This window comes from Saccharomycodes ludwigii, chromosome IV (genome assembly GCF_020623625.1).
Source record: "Saccharomycodes ludwigii strain NBRC 1722 chromosome IV, whole genome shotgun sequence".
Classification (NCBI taxonomy): Eukaryota; Fungi; Ascomycota; class Saccharomycetes; order Saccharomycodales; family Saccharomycodaceae; genus Saccharomycodes; species Saccharomycodes ludwigii.
This window is the reverse complement of record NC_060203.1, coordinates 427,895-441,070: the sequence shown is the minus strand read 5'-3', so window position 1 is coordinate 441,070 and position 13,176 is coordinate 427,895. Positions and strand designations below refer to the sequence as shown.

The following is a 13,176-nucleotide window of genomic DNA, read 5'->3' as shown; positions in this document are numbered from 1 at the left end:
ACACATATACAGATCTAAAATCTTTTTTTTTTTTTTTTTTTATCTCCCTTGCTTTTATTTTTACCTTTTTTTTTTTGTGTTGTTGTTCTTGAAGTCAATATCCGGCAAACAAAAGTGATTATCCAAAGTATTCTATCCGCTCAATTTATTTTTCTGTAGGACAAGTTATTTGTAAAAGGTTATTAAACACTTCCAGCTACTCTGCCATCATTAAGACTGCGAATTATCACTGCCACTATTAACCAAATTGTTACATTGCGTTCCCTTATATGCCTTCGGCTTAATGCTTTTTCGTATAATGTGATGTATTGATCCGAGGTAATTTTTTTTTTTTTTTTTTTTTTTTTTCTTTGGAGCCCAAATTTTAAATTTTGGTTTAATTGCGGAGAAAGAGAGGGTCATTTTTTTTCCACTTGCAACTTATGCATGACATTCGGACCAAATAACATTCAGTATATTTAAAATTAATTGTAATATGTTGCTGTAATATATTGAGATATTTTTTTTTTTTTTTTTTTTTTTTGTTAAGGGGGAAGACGGAGAAAGAGAATGGCGGCAAAAGATGTTATTTCTCATAAATTTTAGTAATTAAGATTTTTTTTTTTTTTAATAATGAAGGTGTTTTAAGTTATTCCAATAATTAACGTGTACGGACAGCCCGAATACCCTATTCAATTTAATATTCTTTTTTTTTTTTTTCCTTTTAATTAACTGAAAATTAAATGTTATATAATTATGAATAATGAATAGTGAATAAATATTTAAAAAAATGTAATAATAAGCAGTTCTTTAGCCGCTGAACTTTATTTTGATTTGCTTTGTTATTTATATATTTCTATTGCCACCGCTCCCCCTGAATATTAACACTTTGCCCTGAATTAGGGTTTCGTATAGAATGATTTATATATCACATTTCTCTATTCAGTTATAAATATATATATATATTTTGTTCTATAATGTTAAACTATCATAGTTAAAAAAAAGAAAAAAAAATAAATTAAAAGAAAAAAAAATGTGAGCAGTTATTAGTTAACTTAATTTCCAAGTAAATTTACTTTCTTGGTCAAAACAAGTTAAAAAAAATAAATAAATAAACGATAATACTCCTAGTCCAATTGAAAATATAAAAGGCTAAAATAAATAGAAAGGAAAGAAAGAAAGAAAGAAAGAAAGAAGGGGAAAAAAACACAAACATCTACACACGAAAATGGCAGCCATTTCTTCCGATTCTACTCCCAAAAAAGGCAATAATACTAATGCTGCAAAAGATGCCATTGGTGATACTAATATGGAATATGATGAAGTAATCAACGAATCTGAAGAAAATAACGATAATGATGATGAAATAGATATAGATATGGGTGCTGATGATTCTTCTATAAATAATACACCCCTTTCCTTATCGCCAGTTAGTTCTAATTCAATTGTTGCCACTGGTATCGATGTCAGTAATGGTATTACCAATGGTAAAACACCTTTGAAAAAACAAATATTACATAGACAAACCACTAGTACCACTGGTAACGGTAAAGATACTAGTAATCGCAACGCTACCTCTAATAGTAGTAACAAACTCACAAATGATAAAATTGAAAATGCCAATAATAATAATAATAATAATAATAATAATAATAATAATAAAAGATCTAACAACTCTACTAACAATAATTCGAAAAAGGTTCCCACACATTTGCTAGAAAAAAGAAGGTTAGGACGTATTAAAGCTGCTGAGGAGTTTTCCAAAAAAATCAAGAAAATCGGCATTGAAAAAATAGACAATGAAAGCGTGGCTTCTTATGGCTTTATTAAAACTGTCAGTTTAATCAACCAAAAAAATTATTCGAGCAACTATATTAGAAACGATGATCAAATATTTGCATTGAGGGAAAGAAAAGCCTTAAGAAATACTAGTACTAACTCCAATACCACCAATGGAGACAATAATAATACTGACAACTTGCCTGCTATTGTTATTAATCCTGGTTCCAGATTTTTGAAAATCGGGTTCTCTAATGATGAAACCCCTCATATTGTAGAAAACTGCATAGCTTCTTTAAAAAACAGCTGTAGTTCTTATAACACCTTAGATTTTGATATAAGAGGCGATCCTGAATATAAGATATTACAGAAGGAAATTAGACAAAATTTCTTGGAGAGGATGAGATATTATAAAAGAAAAGTTCCTAATGATGCTAAAAATCAGGTTTTATCGTTTAACAAAAGCGTTGAAGTAGCAGAGATATCTCCTGAAAATGATATTCATAGACCAAAGTGGATTAACACTGATAGTAGCGCAATATTTTTTGGTGATGAAGCCAAGTTGTGCGATCCTAAGAAATATGACATTAGGTATCCCTTTAATGATAATACAAAAAGTCTAAGTACCAGTTTTAATTTATCCGACCCCTACTACAAACATTCTTTCCAGCTGTTACTAGGTGATATTTATCTATTATTTAAATATTGCTTTACCAACTTGTTAAAGTTGGGTAATCAGTCTAACTGGAGCAATAAATATAAATGTATCTTGATTGTTCCTGATCTATATGACAAAATATATGTGGAAACTTTAATTTCCCTATTACTAAATGAACTACGGTTAAAGTCCGTGGCCATTATTCAAGAAAGCGTAGCCACAACCTATGGTTGCGGTATTAGTCAAAGTTCGTGTATTGTTGATATCGGTGCTACAAAGACCAAGATTAGTTGCTTATTAGATGGCGCGATTGTTCCTCAAAGCGAAATTGTTTTAAACTATGGTGATGATGATATTACTAAAATCTTTGGAAATTTTTTAAAAGAAATGAAATTTCCCATTGAGTTGGAATTAAATGCTATTTCTAGAAATAGTAACTTGTTGATTGAGACTTTAAAAAAAGAGTATTGTACTTTTGAAGATGCAAATGTTACTGTGCAATTATTTAATAATGCAGTTAAATTCACCGAGGATGATAAAAACAATGGCGCTGATGGAACAGGGAAAAGTTTGAAGGCCGATTTCAAGATATTTGATGAAGTTATTACTGCGCCAATGTGTTATTTTTACCCTGGATTAATTAGGCTTTTGCATGAAAAAAATGATGAATCGGGTCCGGCTTTGAAAGATATTTATACTACAAGCAAAGATGTTTATACAAATCTTCCAAACAATCCAACTTCCACCTCTCAGCTTAACTGTTGCGGTAATGGCAGTGGATTGTATTGCGATATGGATACGGACTATGATATTGTTGAGAAGGCCTTAAATATGTTAATTGGTACTGATCCAACATTTAAGAATACAGTAACTTCAACATTTGGTAATAACAATAATGCGATTAGTGGCAATGGCGGTGGAGATACTGAAGAAGAGAACGAAAATGTTGTTGGTCAAAATAATAACAGTGAAAACAATTTGATCACTGCCAAAAATTGTAACACACGGGGGAATTATACTCCTTTGGAAAAGGCAATTGTGGAAAGTATTTTAAACGCATGCATTGAATCTAATCAATTTTCCAAATTAAAAATTTATTACAATAATATTTTAATTGTCGGTGGCGGATCCTTGTTTCCTAGTTTGAATTCCATATTAACGGATAGAATTAATATTTATAGGCCAAGAATCTTGGCTTCAAATTTATTTCCCAATATGTTGAAAAAACTACATTCACGATTGAAAAACATTCAAAATGAATTGACCATGGGGAACACTACTGGGGATTCCAGCACCAATGCTACCAGCATAGTTCGTAATAATACAGAAACATCATCGGATGGTAATAACCATAGTATGACAAACAGTAATAATGACAACCCTGCTAACAACAATGAAAATAAAGGGGATGAATTGATTAGAAACATGATTAACGATATATTGGAAGCGTGGTATAAAAAATTATCAAACGATCAGACTATAGCAGGTAGCAATAATAGTGGTAACGCAAATAGTAATAGTACTGACCAAGAAGAAGAAATTGTGTTAGGTGTCAATGTCATACCTTCGCCAACAGATCCAATCATTGCCGCTTGGAAAGGTGGGACTGTTTTAGCTAATATTAAACTAGTTGAAGAATTGTACATTACTCAAAAAGATTGGGATGCCCTTGGAAGTAGGGTTTTACAATATAAATGTATTTTTGAATATTAGTGCATGATTTAATAAAATTTGTATTAAATAGACAATTAAATGATCAGAGATTTGAAGAAAATAAATGTGAACATACGTATAGACTTTTTTTTTTTTTTGGAAAGAAAAAAAAAAGAAAAAAAGAAAGAAAAAAAATGCATAATGTGAGTGATATTGTTACATTAATAATTATATTGGGGGAAATTGTAGAGTACAATGGTACTAAACTATATATGTTTAAACGTACAAAGCGGGGAGGGGAAAAAAAGAAAGAAAAAAAGAAAGGAAGAGGGAAAAAAAAAAAAAAAATTGGGCTCTTGTAATGATTGCCATATCACTTAAATATTTTTCTTCATTTTCTTTTTAAAAAAGGGCTCCTATAAAGTTAATTACATTATATTCTTTTGTTTTTTGATCATATGACCTTCCTCATTAATATTCTTATGATCTTTACTAATATCAGCATCAGCATATTCGTCCAACTTCCTTGTCAGTACCTTATCATTAACTTCTTGACAATTTCTATTACTTATAATAGTGTTTGTATCTGTATTATTTTTTATCTGTTTTTCTTCAAAATCGTTACTAGATTTAATAACATTTTCATTTTCATTTTCATTTTCATTTTCACGGTTGTTTTGAATATCCTTTTTAGTGTTACTGCTGTTGTCGTTTAATAAAGCGTAAACAGCACTAACCCCGGGTTTATTATGATTGTCGATGGTATTCTTAGTGTTTGTAGTAGTAGAAGCATCTGTTCCTTTAATATTGGGGGATGTGTCTTGAGTCTTAAATGCTTCAGCCTCACCATTTACGGAGACTATATTAGTAACATTGTTATTCGTGGTTCCGTCTTGTGGAGCAGACGTTAATGTAGGAGAAGGTACTATATTCTCATTAGAGTTTTCTTGTTTTCGCAGTAAGGAACTGTTCAACAATGGATTGGCTAAATATGGAGTAACGTTATTTGAATTCATAGGATAATGTTGTTGTTGTTGATGATGATGATGTTGTTGTTGTTGTTGTTGTTGTTGTTGTTGTTGTTGTTGTTGTTGTTGTTGTTGTTGTTGTTGTTGTTGTTGTTGTTGTTGTTGTTGTTGTTGTTGTTGTTGTTGTTGTTGTTGTTGTTGTTGTTGTTGTTGTTGTTGTTGTTGTTGTTGTTGTTGTTGTTGTTGTTGTTGTTGTTGCAACTGCTGGACCTGTAATATTTGATTTTGTTGTGGTGTTAAAGGAACTGGAGAATGTCTAATTTGCTGCTGCTGCTGCTGTTGCTGCTGCTGCTGTTGCTGCTGCTGCTGTTGTTGTTGACTTCCGTTATGCATTGTTTGTAAAAGTGGTGTCCGAGAACTCAAGCTTATCGGTGTAGGTTTGGCTATATTGTTGTTATTTGAACCATGAATATTTTCCGTATACGTATTGTTAACGGAAGTAGTTATATTATCGGAATGTTTTTCTTTAAGAACAATGTTACCAGTATTGTTGTTATTACTATTGCTACGCTGCTGTTCTACAAGAGTAGAAGTAACAGCTGGCGCCGCTGCAGGTATAACCCCATATGGATAAACTGGTTTATATGGCATAGGCTCACCTGCCTTATAAGTAGGCGGCGGAGTGTAAGATTTTTCCTCAAATTTCATACCAGTAGTGTTATTAATATTATGGTTGGGTGTTGAACTTATATTTCTTTTTATTTCCGGTTGTGAACTTTGACGAAGGTGATGTTGATCTTGACTGTAGTTATTATTACTATATGCAGTATTAGTTAGCGATGCAGGTGGTGGAGGTGGAGGAACCTGTACTTGTATTTGTACTTGCTGTTGTTGAGAGTGTAGGGGATTGTAATATTGCAATTGTTGCTGTTGTTTAACAGCACCAGGAGGAGATCTACATGGAGACGCGGGTGCCAGGGGATCCATTAAAACACTCATATGTCTAGGTTTAGTATTAGGTTTATTATTGCCGTTATTGTTGCCATTGCCGTTTTTGGCAAACGGATTACGTATTAAATTGAATGATGGCGTTTGTTGAAAGTAGCCCATATCCTGTTGTTGGAGGTTACTTGGTATAGGTGTTGAAACACTACTCACATTATTGTTATTTTGATAAATAGCCATAGGGACAGGAGTACTTATGGTACTGATGTTTCCGTTGTTGTTGGTGTTGTTGTTGTAGTAGTTGTAGTTATTGTTATTATTTCCAGTACTGCTAGTAGGATTAGCAGTGACTTTAATATTGGTATTAAAGTCAGGATTGATATTAGGGTTATTGCTACTATTATGATGCTGCTGCTGCTGCTGCTGCTGCTGCTGCTGCTGTTGTTGTTGTTGTTGTTGTTGTTGTTGTTGTTGTTGAAATGATGAAGTGTTGGAACATATTGAAGAATATCTGGATTTTAAAAATTCTAAATTCCTTTGAGTCCTAGTCATAATCTTGGTTTTAAATTTGAAAAGTTCAGTATTAAAAAAATCTAGTTGTGAAACATCAAAATCTCTATTATCGTTATTATTATTATTATTATTATTTATACTGTTATCTTTACTATTTTTAAGATTTAAATCACTGTTGTTCATGGAAATGAAGACTTGGATTAAATCTATCAATCTGACAATATCTACATTGGTATTTCTTAATTCATCTAAAGCATGATCTAATCTGGTATTATGATCTCTTTGAGACATCTGGAAATTATAAGTTAGCTCATTAAATCGAGCATCTATTACGGAGTATGGAATATTATTATTACTATTAGTGCTGTTGTTATAAGTGTCATGTGAACTGATATTATTGTTGTTACAATTATTGTGAGTTGTATGACTATTTATATTTGCCTGTATAGTGGACGTATTAATGTTATTTTCCTTATCTTTTTGCTGATATGGAAATTCATTTTGCTGTTGTTTTTGTTGTATCGTGTCGAATGGAATAGTGGTGGTATTATTGGTATTAATACTACTAGTACTAGTACTACCAAGCACACTTGTATGAGTGCCCATATTTAGACTAGAAGCACTATTATTTCTTGTAATATTGTTTTTAGAAGCTCTTCTTGTAATTTTTTTCAAACTTTCTATATCACCTCTACGGAAAAAATTATTGCTATGTTTAAATTCCCATAAATTTATACCGTCATTTGTACTATTACTTGTACCAGTATTCGATAGGTCACCATTACTAGTAGCGGTGCCATTATTGTTGTTGTTAATTTTATGGAAACCATACATGTTCAATTGCCTGACAAAACTAGCCACATTAGTGTGTTTAAAATAAACAGCTAAAGCTCGAGAAAATTTTTCATTGGGTTTTATTATGAAACTCTCATTTGAATGAGACCACCATATTAAATCAGTTATTGAAGGATCATTTAACATGTTATATAGTTTATGAGTAAATGATATATTTTGTTGGGAGGTGTTATTTGCCGGTACATTTTGTCGGGAGGTATTATTAACGGGAGTTGTAGAAGCCGTTATATTGGAGTCCATGTTCATTATTATTAATAGTATTATTGTTATTGTCCCACTCCTTGTTTTCCTTTTCTAAAGACAAAAGGAAGGGAAAGGAAAGAAAAGAAAAGTAAAGTAAAGTAAAGGAAAGTGAAGGAAAGGAAAAGAAAGAAAGGAGAAGAGCAGAAGAAGAAGAAAAGGAATAAATAGAAATAATAGCAATAGGGGAGAAGGTATATGTAAGTGTGTTAAGTTTGTAATAAAAAAAGATAAATTGTCATGATAGATTGCAATTTATTGCCGCAGTAAAAAGATACAAAATGTATATTATATATATAGTTTATATATATTAAAATAGAAAAAAAAAAAAAGAAAATTGCCTTTCTTTGTTTCTTTTTCTTCTTTCTTTCTTTCTTTCTTTTTGATTTACTCCCGCAAGTTTACCGCTGTCTGCACAGTAATCTGAGAGAAAAAGAGAGAGGGAATATCCGTGATTGCAAAAAGTATTTTCTTCGTTTCTTGCTTGAGGATTCTATAATTTTTTACAAATAAAAAAACGCACAGCGGTCTTTCAGAGGCAAACAGCAACAAAGAAAAAAAAAAAAAAAAAAAAAAAAAGAAAAAAAAAAAAAAATAGTAAATTTATTTTACTGCGGGTGTTTCTGAAAACATTTGTTTTTCCTCTCCCGTGCTTGCTGCGGGCTGTCTCAAACATTCAATCCGTTGTCTTTCAATATATGTAGGTGGTGGTTACCCTGCCCTTCATTGGTGTTTGTTTGCGTATGTTCATATACTTTTTTCTTTTCTTTTTTCTTTTTAAAATGTATAAAAATGATAATATTATAAACGTTTGTTAGATATACTTATTACCGCATTGGTTATAAATCCGAACTCCGTATCATTGTCCGTCTGGAACCCTTCCCCCCCTCTCTTATTTTTACCCTCACAATCCCAGTTCCGTTTCCTACTTTGGCTTTTAGCCACTTACTCTAACCTTATTTACAACTTTTTTTAATTTTATTCCAAAAGCAATTCATACATATTAGCTTTAATACTCTTATATCATTATTTCAAAAGTAACTTTAAATCTGCAAAAAAAAAAAAAAAAAAAAAAAAAAAAAAAAAAAATACCAACTTCACTAAAGGCAATACCAAGAAAGAATAATAATTAAAAATGACCACCGTTGATGACAGAATTACAGATGACTCTATTCATACAATTGTGGAAATGGGAATAGACAAAGAAACCGCTGTTAAGGCTTTGGAATCAACAAATGGTAATATTGAAGAAGCTATTAACTATATTTTCACAGGTGAATTAAATTCTTGTCCCACTGCTGAGACAACTAATAATGCTAGTTTTAGCACCATTGCTGCAAATGAAGAAGAAACAGCAAGTGTTAACAGTAGTAATGATGGTGCTAGTGCCAATGATGGGGATCAAACTCGTGAGGATTTATCTTTGGATACTATAATTTCCCAATTAAATTCTAAATTAAATACTGATTTCAATGTAATTTTCAAATCGGATGTTAATTTGCCGACAGTTATGTTGCCGCCATTTAAACAATCATATATCATGCAAAGTTATTTATCCCTATTTTTATACACTTTGGCATACAATTTTCCATATTCACCAAGTTTTTTAACGCCTGTTACTGATTCTACTATAGCTACTAACAATGTTGACCTAAATTATGATATCAATTGGTTCAAACATAATAGTCATCCATTCAAGCCAAAACACCTACTTGATACTAATGCCAATAATAATAGTTTTTTAGATTCCCACCCTCAAATTATATGGCAATTTCAAAAAATGTTGTCCACAATTATACTGCCCAGTCATAGAAATTATATTTCAACAACTATTTTTAACGATAAAGTTTTTTATCCGGGGACTATAAAGGCTCTACAAAAATATGACCATCTAAGTGATATTCTAAATGTATTTATCAAAGACGTGATTACTGACTTTAGTTCCTGTAATACCGCTAATAGTACAGCACTCAATAAATTGCTAGTCACGTCGTCGTGTTATTTCGACTGGTCGAATATTACTAAAAAATATGAAAGACAAAGTTGCAAAACTTACTTGCTACATTTCCCATATGATGAATTTGACTGGAATCTATATAAGATGTTTAATAATTTGTTTATTATAGATGAAGAAGATTTTGAACAGGATCAAGAAAATTGCAATATGTTGGAGAATATAAGTTACAATTTTACGATTATATTAGACGAAGAAGAACATCATACTTATAATAGTTCTGCAGCAAACAACAACACTAGCCTTGGTGTTGAAATACCAATGGAATTTTATCCGCAAATATATACTGAAGATATATTGAAGAATTTTGTATATAAGGAATTACTTGCAACCAGAAAACAGTTGTTAAAGGAATACAATGAATTGAGCCGTGAATTAATGTTAAAATACAAGTCATTCCAGGGGAAATCTATAATGTCCTTTTTAAACACCACTTTAGATTATTATTGTGCTTCAAATACTGTTAATAAGGATAGTGACAACGCCGGGAATGAACTTGATGTCGTTGCTTCTACATTAATTGATGTGAAGCAGAGATTGTCAGAGAAAAAAAAGTTAATTGTTGAGAGAATGAATGAAATAAAAACAGACTTGAACAATAAATATGATATCAATAAAGCGCAATTGAATCCAAGTATATTGGATGCATTGGGTGGAACTGCCAATAATAATACTAACTCTCATTATAGCTTAGATTTAGAGAATGATGTTTATTTGTTAAGAAGTGTGATTATTAATCCATTCAATTATTATGTAATTGACACGTCTAGCAATAAAACTTTTGCCACTAATGCCAATATTAATAAAAACAATAAATGGATACACATTACAATAACCTTGAAAGAACCATATATCATTAGAGAAACTGGTGTGGAACCACAAGAAGTCATAGATGTGGTTAAGGAATCCACAAAGAAGGGATATTTAGAGTATCCAATTGTATTGCAATATTGTCAAAGGGGGAAATTACTTGAAAATTTAAAATTCAAACAAAAGTCTGCTACTAGTTCGATTTTACAGTTTAACGAATCGGATGAAGTAGAGCTCTTAAGGGAGAATCTACAAAAAAATGCCACCTTTATTGATAAGAAAGATCAAAATGTAACGTGTACAGCTAAAGAGAAAGAAACTGATTTAATCGATTTAAATGAGGAAGTCAATACTAATACAATTGCTGTTGACAGTAGTCACGGGGAGCAAGATGAAGATGACCAATCCATAATAGAAAATGAAAAACCTGTAACCTCATCATCCATCCTTTAATTGGATCTGTCTTTTTTTTTTGTTTTTTTTTTTTTTTGTTTTTTTTTTTGTTTTACTATCAAAGCGATGACGAAGACTAAGATAAGGAGAATGAAAATCATAACATATATAATTGTAATCGTTAATATCGAATGGAATACATAACAAACAAAAAACTTTAAATAAAATAAAAATAAAATAAGTATATATACTACTTTTTAAATATATTTACTCTTTTAATTGCATAATTTAATAATGGGCTAAATACATAACAATCATAATCTCTTGATGACATCTTGAGTAAAAGAAGAGGTGCTAGCTTTACCACCTAAATCAGCAGTTCTAGATTCTGGACCAGAAGCAATAGTTTTCAAGACAGCACTTTGAATTCTATCAGCATATTGATTCAAGCCCATATGATGCAACATCATACAGGAGGATAACAACAAAGCTGTAGGATTAGCCTTATTCTGGCCTGCAATATCCGGAGCGGAACCATGCACAGCTTCAAAAATGGAAACTTTGTGTCCAATATTGGCACTTGGAGTTAAACCTAAAGAACCAGCACTCAAACCACTGTTCAAATCACTCAAAATATCACCATACAAGTTTGGACAGACAGAAACAACGTCATCAAATGAACTTGGGTTGGAAACAACGTCCAAAACCACTTTATCTAACAATTCAGCCTTCAATTCAATGTCTGGGTACTCTTTGGATAATTCCTTGGCAACCTCAACAAATAAACCATCGGCTAACCTTTGAATGGTAGATTTATGTACCACAACAACCTTAGGTCTACCAATAGCACGGGCATATTCAAAGGCATATCTGATAACTCTTTCGGAAGCATCACGAGTAATCAATTTAATAGATTGAACAACACCAGGAGTAATAATGTGCTCGATACCAGAGTATTCACCCTCAGTGTTTTCTCTGATCAAAACTAAATTGACGTTTTCGTAGGTTGTTTTGTAACCTTCGACACTCTTTGCTGGACGAACGTTAGCAAACAAACCGAAAGTTTTTCTTAAAGTTAGATTCAAAGACCTGTGACCTTTGCCAATGGGAGTAGCTAATGGGCCCTTCAAGGCAACTAAATTCTTAGAAATAGATTCAACGGCTGGTTTAGGAATAGTAGTGACCCCATTTACAAAAATTGGGCTGACGTCACAGAACTCCCATTTGATTGGAACATCAGCAGCTTTGAAGATTTGCTTGACAGAATTAGAAATTTCTGGGCCGACACCATCACCTTCAATAAAGGAAACAGTGTATTTACCGGTAGCTGGATCAGCTTTACCAGTATATCTACCAATATTTGGTTGTTTGTAAGAAGTGGCCATACTTCTTGTGGAACTTAATAATCTAGTAAAATTGTTTCTTAACATCTTTTTTTTTTTTTCTTTTCTTTTGTTTTTAAAATAATTTGTTTATATACGCAACTTATAAGTTATTGTTGAGAGGAGTAGTGGAAGGATTTGAATCAGGAATATAGAGGGATAAAGTTTCCTTTCTGTTGTCTTATTTCTGACTTACTTTAATATTATAGCTATTTCACAACTATTGAAGATACATCTGATTTATATGATGAAAAAAAAGAGAAAAATAAATAAATAAAAATAGGAAGAAAAGAAAAAAAATGATTGAAATGAAAAAGAAAGAGAAATATATAGAGGAGTTAAGAGAGAGAGAGAATAGAACTTTTAATTGATGGACAATCGAGAAAGACAAAGTTAAATGAAAATAAATTAGATTACTTTTAACTTTTTGCTATTAAAGGGAAATAAATACAAAAAGAAAAAGAAAAAAAAAAGAGAAAGAGAAAATGGAAATAGAAGAAATTAGCTATAGATTTAAACATAGAAATGAGGGAAAAGTACTAATAAAAATGTAGAATTAGAGTCTTGTTGCAAGATATTTCATACAAGGTGAAGTTTATATTTTATTATTTCAAGATGTGAAAAACAAAATAAAAAAAAAAAAAAGGGGGGGGGGGGGGGAAGGGGAAGGTTAGGAGAGCAGAGGCGAGATATAAGTTTTGTATCCAGACAGAGCTTGCAATTTTGGTAAGTAAACAATCATAAAAACTGTTCAAAGTATATAACAGAACCAATGATAGATTGAATTAATTGTAATATAAAATATATCCTTTTCTTTGCTTTTCTTAAAAGTTAACCAATTAATTACTTGACAGGTTATTGTTATTATTATTAAATATAACTCCTATTTTACAGATCTAACTATGAAAAAAAATAAAGGACAATCTTTCTTTTTACTCTTTTAGTACAATTTTAGCCATGCGTCAAAAAAAAAATAAAAAAATAAAA

General features: G+C 31.3%; 4 protein-coding genes across 4 annotated transcripts; 2 read left to right on the top strand and 2 right to left on the bottom strand.

Annotated features, from left to right (window-relative positions):
- Window positions 1-1,207: 1,207 nt before the first annotated feature.
- ARP8 (Arp8p) lies at window positions 1,208-4,129 on the top strand (the record flags this gene model as incomplete). Its single annotated transcript, XM_046077827.1, has 1 exon — window positions 1,208-4,129. The coding sequence occupies one exon, from the start codon at window positions 1,208-1,210 to the stop codon at window positions 4,127-4,129; it is 2,922 nt and encodes a 973-aa protein (XP_045934216.1).
- Window positions 4,130-4,497: 368 nt separating this feature from the next.
- SFL1 (Sfl1p) lies at window positions 4,498-7,596 on the bottom strand (the record flags this gene model as incomplete). Its single annotated transcript, XM_046077826.1, has 1 exon — window positions 4,498-7,596. One exon carries the CDS (start codon window positions 7,594-7,596, stop codon window positions 4,498-4,500), a length of 3,099 nt encoding a protein of 1,032 aa, XP_045934215.1.
- Window positions 7,597-8,725: 1,129 nt separating this feature from the next.
- Window positions 8,726-10,867, top strand: RUP1 (Rup1p; the record flags this gene model as incomplete). Its single annotated transcript, XM_046077825.1, has 1 exon — window positions 8,726-10,867. One exon carries the CDS (start codon window positions 8,726-8,728, stop codon window positions 10,865-10,867), a length of 2,142 nt encoding a protein of 713 aa, XP_045934214.1.
- Window positions 10,868-11,121: 254 nt separating this feature from the next.
- On the bottom strand, window positions 11,122-12,237 carry IDH2 (isocitrate dehydrogenase (NAD(+)) IDH2; the record flags this gene model as incomplete). Its single annotated transcript, XM_046077824.1, has 1 exon — window positions 11,122-12,237. The coding sequence occupies one exon, from the start codon at window positions 12,235-12,237 to the stop codon at window positions 11,122-11,124; it is 1,116 nt and encodes a 371-aa protein (XP_045934213.1).
- Between the last annotated feature and the right edge of the window lie 939 nt (window positions 12,238-13,176).